Here is a 13,235-nt window from a genome sequence, read left to right on the forward strand (position 1 = left end):
CATATGTTCGGAGGTCCCTGAGCAGCGATTGGATGATATTGTAGGTGTTTTGAAAAAGCTTTCTTCTGCTGCTAAACCAGCTGCAGACACTTCTCTTTCTCCAGTGTTGTCCGATGAAGAGGAGTCAAATAAGGATATGGAAGAGGATTCTGCTCCTTCTGCTTATGTAGCGCTCCTTCATTTTTTGCTACGAAGTTTCTCTGCCTTTTTCTTGCCAGTGGCCCCATCTCCGGCATCCACTTTCTTGCCGAGTAATCAGCCTGTCAGACATTTCAGGTTGCCCAAGATGGTGCTCTCTACTTCTGCTAGGAAGGTGCTCAGTGAAATAGATGCTTGGCTCTCGGTCAAGAGAGAGCAAGGAAAGGCTTCCTTTAGTTTTCCTCCTGCCCATCTTTCGCACAGATATTCTTCTTATGCCACTGGAGAAGCTCCTTCCCTGGGAGCCGCTGCCTCCTCCCAGGGGGACTCCCCAGCTTATTTGATTTTTCTCGTAGATCGGCATTTTCATCGGCTAAGGTGATGTTTTCCACAGCAGAGATTGATCATCTACTTTGAAACCTTTTCAAGGTATTCAAAGTACAGGTAGTCAGTTTCTTGGATTGGTCAGTGGGCACCTTGGCACAGAAGATACAAGACTGTTCGACCCTCCCTGTGGACTTCTCGGATGCCCTTGGAGTTGTCTCTTGCGTTGATAAAGGCGTCAGAGACAGTTCTAGGGCGCTAGCTTCTCTTTTTATGTTGGGAGTTTTGAAAAAGAGAGAATTATAGTGTTCGTATACCACCGGAGTAGTGACTACAGTCCAGAAGTTTGCTCTCCTTTGGTGAAGGATTATCTGTTCCCGCAGTCAACTGTTGATGACATTGTGTCACATCTGCACAAAAAAGTCTACCCAGGACCTTGTCACAGTCCTCGAGACGTCCAAAAGAACCTCCACCGTTTGGTGGGAAGTCGGCCTCTCCTCTGCAGCCTCGTTACTTTAGTGGTGGGAGACCAAGATCATCCAGACCACGTTTGAATGTTCATTTTATTTCGTGAGCCGTTAAGAAATCCACATTGAGAGCCTCATCAAGAAAATGAGGACCAAGTCCTTCATGCTCCAGTGGGTGCAAGACTCCATCTATTCTGGGAAAAGTGGAGCGAGATGGGAGCGGAACAATGGATTGAACAAGGAGGGCTACGCTATCCCGTTCAGGGAAAAACCTCCATTACCACCTATTCCATAGGTTCAGAGAGGATTTTTGTCCTTTCAGAGGAAGTTTCCACCCTTCTCACCAAGAAGGCAGTAGAGATGGTCAAAGATGTGGGCTCAGAGGGATTCTACAATCGCCTTTTCATATGCTCCAAATCCTCGGGAGGATGGAGACTGGTCCTGGATGTAAATGAGCTGGATTTCTTCATTCAGAAGACAAAATTCAGAATGGAGACCAGTCATTCTATTCTTGCCTCCATTCATCACGGAGACTGGATGGTCTCAATAGATATGCAAGATGCGTACTTTCACGTCCCTATATACCCGGATTCGAGGAAATACCTCAGATTCATTTTCCAGGACTGAGTCTTCCAGTTTTGAGCCCTGTGTTTTGGACTAACAACAGCCCCTCAGGTTTTTACTCATGTTCTTGCTCCCCTGGCAGGGGTGGTTCCATCTCAGGGGCATCAACATTGCACTCTACTTAGACAATTAGCTACTTAGACAATTGGCTCCTTCGCTTCCTGACGAAGGAACAATGCACAGAGGACCTTCGCAAGACCCTTTGCCTAGCCAACAATCTAGGATTACTCATCAGTCACCAGAAACCCCAGCTGGCTCCTTCCCAAGAGATAGTATATTTGGGGATGACATTGAACTCTCTAGCTTTTCGGACTTTTCCATCCCCCAAGAGATTGGAATCCTGTCTGAGAACAGTAAACGAGTTTCTCTGTCTCCAGACCTGCTCTGCCAACAGATGGATGAGTCTCCTTGGAACTCTAGCATCCATAGAACAATTCGTATCCCTGGGAAGGTTACATATGAGAGTTTTTCAGTTTTTTCTCTGAGCCAGCTGGGACAGGAAACATCACTTGGACTCATTCATGTTTCCTGTAACACCAAAATCAAGAAGCACCTGCTTTGGTGGAAGTCAAAAGACAGGTTGCTAGAAGGGAAGTCCCTTCTCATCCAGAACCCAGACCTAAGTTTTTATGCAGATGCATCAGACTTAGGCTGGGGAGCTCTCCTGGGAAACAAAGAGGTCTTTGGGAAGTGGTCACCAGAACAACAGAAGTCTCACATAAATGTGAAAGAATTAAAGACAATCCACCTCAGATTGCAAGCATTTGCCTTGGAAGTTTCCGGGAAGACAGTAGCAGTCCACTCGGACAGCACCACAGGCCTGTTTTACATAAGCAAGTAAGGGGAATGCATTCTTTCTCCCTTTACGAGGCAGCAAGGGATCTTCTGCTTTGGGCAAACCAAAATCAGACAAAAATGGTAACGAGGTTCGTCCAAAGCAGACTGAATGTTCTGGCAGACCAGCTGATCAAGTCATTCCCATGGAGTGGACTTTAGATCCACAGGTTTGCCTAGACCTTTGGAAACTGTGGGGAACTCCAACTCTGGATCTCTTCGTGAATTTCAAAAGCCATCATCTACCTCTTTTTTGTTTGCCAGTCACAGACCCTTTAGCATGGGCGACGGATGCCATTTTGCAGGCCTGGTCTAACGAAGACCCGTATGACTTCCCACCATTCGGGATGATACGAGAAGTCCTGGACAAGTTCCAGTGACACCAAAATGTGTTGATGACACTAATAGCTCCTTTTTGGCCTCTAAGGGAATGGTTCCTGGATCTTCTGGGTATGTTGGTAGACTTTCCAAGGCTTTTACCACAAAAACACAGTCTGCTCAAACAACCCCACTTCCGACAGTTCCATCGAGGGTTGTCAGATCTAGTGCTGACAGGTTACAGACTGTCAAGAAATTACTCAGAACTAAGGGGTTATCAAGGGCAGTTGCAGACTCTATTGTGAAATGCAGGCGCCAGTCATCCGCCAACATCTACCAACTTAGTGCAGAAGTAATGGCATCTCGTCTTCTAAGACTACTTTAGCAGAAATCACTGAATATCTGTTGTATCTGAGAACCATCAGAGGTTTGTCTTCGTTTACAATTAAAAGTTACATGTCCATGCTTAGCTCTGTGTTTTGGTATAGGGGCCTGGACCTATCTGCTAGCCAGGATATTTCCAATCTTATTAGATCATTTGATATAAGTTAAGTATATCTTAGTTTAACCAGACCGCTGAGCTGGTTAACAGCTCTCCTAGGGCTGGCCTGAAGGATTAGACTTATTTTTACGTGGCTAAGAACCTACTGGTTACCTAGCAACAGGACCTACAGCTTATTGTGGAATCCGAACCACATTATGATGAGAAATGAATTTCTATCACCAAAAAATAAATTCCTCTAATTCTTCTTTGGCGGCTCGGAGAGTCGAATGCTGGGCCAACAGCGTGCCAGTCGAAAGCTCTACCACTCCTCCAAAGAAGCACTGATCATTTGATATGTGTAAGACAAGGGATTTGCAACCACATCATTTGATATGTGTAAGACAAGGGATTTGCAACCAGTATCATGGAACCTAGATGTGGTCCTAAAATGGCTCTCTAGCCTTGCTTTTGAACCTCTTAATTCCATGTCCCATAGGAATCTTACGAAGAAGACCCTCTTCCTGGTAGCCTAAGCCATTGTAAAGAGAGTCAGTGAGATACAGGCAATTGACAAGAGAGTCGGATTCGCTGAAGGCGATGCGGTCTGCTCTTATACGCTTGGATTTCTTGCAAAAAACGAGACTCCGTCAAAACCTTGGCCTTCTTCTTTTATTATCAGGAATTTAGTGGAAGTGCTGTGCTCGGAAGATGAAGAGGGAGTGCTTTGTCCTGTAAGGGTTTTGAAGTTTTACCTACATAAGACTGAGAAAATAAGGGGACCCGCCAGTAACCTATGGTGTTCAAAGACCCTTCGCGACCCCTTACGAAGAATGCCCTTTCTTTCTAAGGGATCTCATTTGTGAAGTGCATTCTCAGATTGAAGAAGAGCAACTTCCAATTATTAGAGTCAGAGCTCATGATATTAGAGTCATAGCTATGTCATTAGCTTTTAAACACAATCTCTCCCTCTCTTCCATTCTCCCAACGACTTATTGGAAATGCAAGTCAGTGTTTGCGTCTCATTACTTAGAAGTGGAAACTGTTTTTAATAATTGCAGTACCCTAGGTCCATTATCGGTGGCTGGCATGGTACTGGGGGAGGAAGGGTAGGAAGTGTCCTTTCCAACCTGATTCTCTTCGCCTTGACATTGGTCATTGAGTCTTTGGGGAGCCTGGGGGTACTATGTGCTTGGATACCTGCCGTTTTTTTAATGGATGGGTGGTGGTGGTTTTAATTTTTGGTGTAGGTAATAGTGTTGTTTATCTGGTTGTCTTTTTTGATGGTACTGTACCCAGGGCAGGGGCAGTTTTGTATGCTTTACTAGCGATCGGAATGGTCCTTATCGTCACTAGTTTCAAGCCCTTGTCGTGACCAGATCACCTATAACTGGGGACTCCCTGTATAGCTGAGAGTCACTCCACTAGTGGAGCTGTGATTTTTCGAAGGACCATTCTGATCATTGACTACAAAACTGCCCCTGCCCTGGGTACAGCCATACAAAAAGACAACCAGATAAACAACACTCCCCAAAATTAAAACCAGTTCCATCGGCAGGTATCCAAGTAGATCTGGTTTAAAGACTAAATGACCAATGTCAAGGCGCAGGTTGAAAGGACACTCGCCAGCCACCGATAATGGACCTAGGGTACTGCAATTATTAAAAAACAGTTTCCACTTCTAAGTAATGAGACGCAAAACACTGACATCAAGTCGTTGTGCTGAGACATTGTGTTTACCATAAACTGAGGTGCTGGTCTTCAATTATCGGCACCGATACCCAATTATCTGCGCTGATACCCAATTATCAGCACCAAAAATTGCAGATTTTTGGTTACTGGTGATTTTCACTTGTCACACCGTCGGAACCGAACCCCTGCCGATAACTGGGACTGCCTGTACTGCAGTACTGCTGCGATTAAGATGAGCGTCAACCAGAGGCAGTATCTTCCTGTAACAGCTCTCTTAACAAGTAAGGAAACAACAAGCATTGTATCAATGCTAGCACATTTTCTATTCTCAAATTCATTACATGTAATAGTGTTTTGGGGTAGAGGATGTCCATGCATCCCACTTCTTATCAATGTGGGAATCAGCTATGTAATTACTTGGTAGGTTACTGATATAAAAATGACATTTTTATAATGAAATAAAGTTTTACTGTATATATATACTTATCCAGTAATTACACAGTGGGAGCCCACCCTCCTCCCCTCGCATGGTCATTTAGACACAAACAAATTAAAGTTCTTTGCTGAGTTGTTCATCTCTTTCCTGAAATTGGGCAGGACTAGCCACCTACACCAAAACAAAAGAATCGCTACCATGAATTTTCAAATTTTAGCTGCCGTACTAGTTAGAAACTACAGCTATGCAATTATTTGGTAAGTATATATACAAATTTATTTTATTATAAAAATGTAATTTTAATTATAAAAAGTGCTCTGTAAACCTTTTCTTTTCACAGAATGCGCATCATAGAAGATACGTTTGACATAAAAAATGTACCTTTTGGAGAAGGGGAAGATGATGACAATCCTACCATTGCAGAAGTTACGTATGAAGATGAAAGCATGAAAGTCATGGAGGAATTTCAGAAGAGTAAAAAATGGAAAAAAATGGGTGATGATCAAGATGAGCCAAATGGTATTGGTAAAATGGTTGATTTTGGTGTAAAGAAGCAGAATTTAGATGTACAAATTCTAAAGCAAAGGAGTAAACCTGATATGCATACTCAACTAAAACGGCAGAGACATGATTCGGATGCTTCTCCACCCAGAAGACTGGGGCATAATTCTGATTCTTCTCCACCTCGAAGAAAAAGGTATGATTCTGATGCTTCTCCACCCAGTAGACAGAGGCATGATTCTGACACATCACCTAGGAGACAAAGGCATGATTCAGATGCCTCTCCACCTAGAAGAAAACAGCTTGTTTCTGATGCTTCCCCACCCAGAAGACAAATGCACAGTGCAGGTGTCTCTCCACCTAAAAGACAAAGGCATGATTCAGGTACATCTCCACTCAGAGGAAATAGGCATGATTCTGATACCTCTCTACCCAGAAGACAGAGGCATGATTCAGATGCATCTCCACCCAGAAGACAAAGGCATGATTCAGATGCCTCTCCACCCAGGAGACAAAGGCACGATTCCGACACCTCTCCACCTAGAAGACAAAGGCATGATTCTGATTCAGATGCCTCTTCACCCGGGAGACAAAAGCATGATTCAGATGCCTCTCCACCCAGAAGGCAACGGAATGATTCCGATGCCTCGCCACCTAGAAGGCAAAGGAATGATTCAGATGCCTCTCCACCTAGAAGGCAAAGGCATGATTCAGATGCCTCTCCACCTAGAAGGCAAAGGCATGATTCAGATGCCTCTCCACCTAGAAGGCAAAGGCATGATTCAGATGCCTCTCCGCCTAGAAAACAAGGGCACAATTCAGATGCCTCTCCGCCCAGAAGACAGAGGCATGATTCAGATGCTTCTCCACCAAGACGACACAGGCAAGATTCTGATGCCAGCCCACCAAGAGGAAGAGAAAGTTTTGACAATTCTTTTGCAAAGGGCAGACCAAGAAGTTTAGAGAAGCCATTAACCAAAGATAGTAACCATCGACCTGAGCGCAATATGACAACTCAGGAATATCTTTTAGCAAGGAAGCGAGGAAAGCTAAAGAAAGATACACCTGAGGATTTGTTGCGAAAAGAACGAGAAAAGAAGTTGCAGTTGCAAGCTGAAGACAAGCACCAGCAATGGAAATATGGTGTAAAGCAAGTACAGCAGTACCAGCAGAAATTAGCCGATGATGCACATGAGATGGGGAAAGCTTTTGCTCGAAGTGCAGACGATAAAGACTTGAATGACAAGCTAAAGGAAGTTATACGTGAAGATGATCCAATGTTAGAATATTTACAGAAGAAACAGCAAAGGAAAGTAAACAGCCTGTACACCCAGTATACAAAGGATCTTTCCCACCAAACAGAATAAATATCCGCCCAGGATATAGGTGGGATGGTGTTGATAGGTCAAATGGTTTTGAAAAACAGTGGTTTGAACGTCAGAATAATAGACAGGCTCGTGATGAAGATGCTTACAAATGGAGTGTATCAGATATGTAAAGCTTCAGAAAAAAAAAAGCCATAATGAGATGTTTAACAAAAATTAATAAATATAGATTTAAACTAAATTTTCATTAACTTATTTTTATGTTTTCCTTGTTAAGAAATTTTACACATAACATTATGTAACATGATATACACAGCATTTGTTGCAAGGCAGATGACGGACTTCAGATTGTTCTTTTGATGAAAAAACTTTGAAAAAGTAGTACAGAGCACTGTAGTATATTAATGGTTGAGTGTTTGATAGACACCAAGTTCAGTATGACTAGCATGTGGACTGAGCAAGATACTTGAGATGAGACAAGAGGAAAGTAAGATAGTTACCTTGTTTATGAGATTATTTTATAAAATATGGAAAAATCTTATATACAGAAAAAGTGCATAAATTTTAGAGATATATTTAATATACAGTACTGTACATTTTATAGGTACCTTTTTGTAAAAGGAGGAAATCCAACTATAAAATTTCTACTACAAAGTTTTGCAAGGACAATCATATTAATTACTTTAAAATTCTTGGTCTTTTTGATCAGTTGAGAGGTGATGCTTTGCTAAATCCAAGAATGGGAAATCCATTTAGACTCCATGTAAAAGAATTATGTTATTAAACTCGAAACTTGCTCAAAATTTTTCAAGTGCAGTTTTTTCTTAGTCTGGGTAAACTATGCTATTATTAGACATTTATCTCATAAATAAGTGTTTAATTTCCTTTTCTTATGTATTTTCAATTTTTGCCCTTTCTTAATTCAGGAGAAGATATCAGAAATGTATTATTTTTATGATTTTGTTGCACTATACTTAGAAATATGAGAGCTATGACATGAAATTTGTTTTTTTTCTGTTAAGAGAAATATGAGAGCTATGACATGAAATTTGTTTTTTTTCTGTTAAGAGAAATATGAGAGCTATGACATGAAATTTGTTTTTTTTCTGTTAAGAGGGGAAAAAGTGTATTTTATGTGACTGTAAATTACTAAAGATTTGTAGACTGCAGAATAGTGTACAGTGTACCTGTTTACAGATTATACTCTTGTATTTAGCATTGGTGTATGTGATTGTATCCTTAAGTGAATAACAATTCTTCCAAAGCCAAGACTCAGAAGTAAAGCATTTGTGGTGCTCCCAAATGCGCTGATAATTTTTTGTTGTCGTTATGTTAATTTTGATTCATCATATTTAAGTACAAATTTGTTTGAAATACAAGTAGGAAACAGAGACGCTCTTGAGCATATGTATTTGTTAGCTAAGGTAATGCTGGTGAAGCAGAAAGTAAAGAAACAAGAAAAAGAAATATAAAGTCACTGCCCAGCTTACGAACGAGTTATATTCCAGATGGCTGTTCGTATCTTCAGTTGTTTGTAAGTTGGTTTTTAATGTCATTTTAAAGGTAAGGTACTGTTCATGCCTATTTAAGTATGATGTAAAGTCTGAAGGTTGTTTCATAAATCCACAAGTGCAGTTTATTTCCAATGACAACCTGTGAAACTCAAAAATACAGTATACAACATGAAAAAGAAACGTAACTTGCCCATATAATCATGTCCTGTGATCCTTAAAATTTTGTCCTAAAATATGGTTTCATCTTATACAGTATATTGTTTGTAGTGCAAGATGCATTTTTGGTAGATTATACAAGGCTATGCATAATGTGTGATTTCTTTTTTTGGTTGATTGTACTGGCCTAGGCTTTCTAAGTCTATCCCAGTTTTGGTAGATGCCATTGATAATACATATTATATCTAAGTTAGCTTTTAACTATTTAATAGGCCTATAAGCAAAAGTTCAGTAGGTTGAATACAAATTTTCATACCTTCAGATGGGATAAAAAAAAAGTTGTGGCTTGCCTAAGAATTCCTTACTATTTCTTGTATTTAACAACTATTTATTGTTGTGCGCAAGGCACTGGCATAAACATCAGCAAGTGCTGACAAAAAACTAAATTGAGAAACAGCTATTTGCCTGTTTCAGTTGCTGTAACTAACTTACATTTATTAAGCAATGAGTTACAGTTGTCGACTTGTTAAAGAATTGCTAATTTTCAATGGTGATTTCCATAAATAAAAATAGAATAAAAGTTGTGTTCATCCTTCACACAATAAAGAAGAAAGTGTTAAAAAAGTATGCCACTAGATTCAAGGTTGTAGCTGTGGCTGAAGAAACAATAATGTGCAGGCCGCAAAACGTTTTGGAAGAGGCAAATGCAGTATCCTAAACTGACAAAACCACACCTCCACTTCTTTTAATTTACTGTTTATAAATAAAGGAAGTTCCATTTTTAAACCCAACATTGATAAAATTTATGAAAAAATGTATTTCCAAAATATGTTTCATTTAGCAGTGAATGGCAGTGATGATGTCAGTAAAACGCAATCAGTTGGTGATTTTAAGAATGTAAACATATCAGAATGCAAATGGCACTTGATCGCTATGTTTATAAATTATAAGATAACATAATAGAAATACATGAAATATAGTCGCATATAATGTAGTTAGTAAAGCAAGTGTAATTAAAATTATCCTTATTCTCAATACAATGGTATTATTTGGCTTGCAAATGGATACCTGTCACGTAGCAACCTGACTGAGGCCAATAGTCTCTCTCCCTCTCTCTCTCATGTGCAGGTTAAAAATTAGGTTTCAGAAAGTCACATTATACAAGAGCATAGATGATAAGCAGAATAGGCGAGTAGAGCAGTATTTAAACTTGTGGGTGGCAGAGGGGAACGCTCCGAACACAATTTTAACTTGCAACCCTGTCTGTTCATATCCATGAATGTTCGTAAGTGGGGTAGTGACTGTACTTTATCTTTGAAGTGAACCTTACCTCTCCATTAATAGCTTTTACTTCTGCACCAGCAAGAGTTCGACAGATTGAAACAAAAATTAAGAACACTTGGGGTTCTATGAATATCCTGCCTTTATCCATCTACTTCCCCATCCCCCACCAGGGGACTAATAGTACAAACACCTGCAGCCGGTCAGTTTACTTCTGTTGCGAGTTCCAGTAGGAGTTTGGCAGATGCACTTGTTTTTTTCTGTTGGTTTGTTCTTTTATTTTTTTCAATATTCATTCGGTACGATCCTATAAGATAAGAGTTGCCATATTAGGCATTATTCTAGTTTTTTTACCCTCATGATATGATTTGCTGAAGGAAAAGTTATGATTGGATAACTATATGAAATGTAACTGGACGAAATGTTGTAATTGATCATGACTGAAGAGAGCTTGTTAGGTTGTAGGAAAAACTACTGTAGAGGATAATACTAGTAAGACTTAAGTTAGAGGGAAGCATGTCTTGTCTGCAACTTCTTGTGGGCACCAGTACGTTTCAGACCAGATCTTTTGAGGCCAGGGGCATCGGTCTGTCCATCGCATTCAGGAAGAACCTTTCTGTCAAGTACTAAGATGGAATGTAATCATGCAGATTACATTCATCTCCTTTTACCTTGGGACATTGCCCATAGGTCCTTGGACTCCTTTTCCTTGGGTCCCATGGTGAATGCTCAACAGGTCATGTAGTTCACCCATCTCTTGAGGGACAGGTTGCATCTCACCTAAGGTGTGTGGCTGCTAGGAGAAGGTGTGTGTGTGGAACTGGCCTCCTCCTTTTCTCCTGTCTTCCTTCCTCTTCCAGTGGGCAGGGAACAGTGAACAGCCATCATGTGCTGGACTGGCATGCATGCAGGTGATTTATATGACTGAGTATCCTATCTGTAATCTAGCTCTATATGGATTGGTAGATCCAAATCCTTCCTTCTCTCTACCAAGGGGAGAGAAGGACTGACGATGAGCAAACCAGTTGGTTATTCTTAGCTCTATAGTCTCTGACACTGGGGGCTCATCCAAACCTTTTCGAATCGAGCATATTACATTCCTTTAATTCAAAATGTCCAGAAGTCTGACGACTGAACATCTCTTGTTCAATAGATCAGAGGTATGGTCTCCTTCCTTCGCTCTTTCATGACCAGGGAGAGAGTACCCAGGTGAGCCAAACTACCAGTCAGTTCAGAGATTTACTTGGAATCCTCCCTCCAAAAGTTAGTCCCCCATATGTAAAGACTGAGGGTTTATATTCATGTAGGAACAAATGACAAATTTTTTAAGTAATTTGTATTTGTCATAACATACAAACCTGAGGTCTTTACATAAAGGGCCCACCTCTTACAACCCCTCATTCTCTTACCTGGGCCAAAAAGTAAACTGTGTAGAACTGAATGTATACCATTGGTAACAGTTACTATATCCTCCTTGCAAAAACTCAACGGCTGGATTGCCAACTCGCTGGAAGTTAATCCCATATATAAAGACCTCAGGTTCGTATGTCAGGAAAAATACAAATTACTTAAAAATTTTTTCATTTTAAATACTAACCTCTCCATTATATAAATTGCCCTCCCTACCTCCCCACATTCAAAGTGGACAGAAGTAGACTGACCGGCTATGGGTGTTTGTACGATACCTATTACAGTAGTCCCCTGGTGGGGATGGGGGAAGTAGATGGATAGAAGAAGGATATTCATAGAAAAACAAGTGCTCTTGTTTTTTATTTAAAAAATAAATCTTAAGTATTTATATATTTTAAATAATCTGCAGGAGCATAAAAAATTTGAGAAAATAATTGTAGACAAGTAACTGATGATCACATGTAGACTGGACTAGTTAGAACTTGTTCAAGTTTTTTTGGGCACTCAGCCTTCCCCTCCACACATATATTTTGTACTTAAAGACAATATGGTAATGGTACATTTCAAATATTTGTTTTTATCTTATGTGGTCTAACTTGCATTAAGTTTAAACTCTCTCTCTCTCTCTCACAAACCGTCTTTTTTATTAGGACAGTGCCTTAGAAGTACTGATTTTATGCCAGTGCCTCGAGTTATTTCATACATGAAGACCCTTCTCATATTTTTTGTTTTTGGTTTTTGACGTCTTTGTCTGTCAACTTGGTCACGAAACTGGGCTAGAATGTGGCCATCTTTTTTCTTGAAATGATTTTAGTTTTGATAATGTTACTTATTTACAAATATGTCAGAGCTGTGTTCAAAGCCAACAGTAACATGGCCTTTTATGATCAGTAATGAATGTGTGTGTTTACTATTCATATTTAATTACCATCGCACTAATAGAATTGTGACGAGAATTTTAAGTTTTTTACACTTATTTTTCAGTAGAGAGAATTATCAGAAAACAGTATACAATGTTTGCATACAGTACTTACTGCAGAATAACTAATTATTAGTAAAGTAGTATAAGAATTTTTTATTGTTCAAAAATCTCTCATTTCAAGTAGAATAAAGTAGTACTTGCAAATTATAGTCTTGCAGAATATGCTGTTTCAATTAGTTTTCCATTATGAATGAATTCTGTAAAGAAACCTTTAGGGCACTACTGTTTTATTTTAACAAACTTAGCAATTTAGAGGTTTTGTTCATTAACAAACTTTTAGCAATGTAGAGGTTTTGTTCATTAAAAACACAGTTTTAGATAAGAAAATTGATGTTTGCGCAAACTTGTCACAAATATTCTGGGTTTTCAGATGTTCTGGACACTACACTGCAGTGCAGTCTTATCTAACAGACAGAGAAAAAGAGTTTGTAGTGTTGCTCATATGCTTCCTGGATCCACAGGTCCACTGCAGCTAACTGCCTCACATTTTGTGTTGTTTGAAATGTTGACAAAAAGGTCATTAGGGATGGGAGGAGGGCATGTTGCTTATAGGTGATAGGTTTGTATGAAAAAAGAAAATAGAACTGATTTCTTAAGTGTTAATTTGTTTAGAAACAAATCGATCATTCATGTATAGCCTGAATTGCAGTTTAGGAGGGAGGTTTGAGCTGCTGAATAACCTCAGAATTCCAAATGAGACCTGCAAGATTTATTGAGAGTTCTTGGGGACTGTAAGGTGTTCATTGACGTAG

The 13,235-nt window shown here is 39.8% G+C and overlaps 1 protein-coding gene across 1 annotated transcript in view; it reads left to right on the forward strand.

Annotated features, from left to right (window-relative positions):
* Positions 1-8,356, forward strand: part of LOC136853056 (BUD13 homolog) — a 33,533-nt gene extending 25,177 nt beyond the window's left edge. Inside the window, 2 exon segments of the mRNA XM_067128294.1 lie at positions 5,655-7,114; positions 7,117-8,356. Coding sequence (XP_066984395.1) covers positions 5,655-7,114; positions 7,117-7,313 — 1,657 coding nt within the window. The 3' untranslated portion in view covers positions 7,314-8,356.
* The last annotated feature ends 4,879 nt before the right edge of the window (positions 8,357-13,235 follow it).

Source organism: Macrobrachium rosenbergii, chromosome 3 (assembly GCF_040412425.1).
Source record: "Macrobrachium rosenbergii isolate ZJJX-2024 chromosome 3, ASM4041242v1, whole genome shotgun sequence".
Taxonomy (NCBI): Eukaryota; Metazoa; Arthropoda; class Malacostraca; order Decapoda; family Palaemonidae; genus Macrobrachium; species Macrobrachium rosenbergii.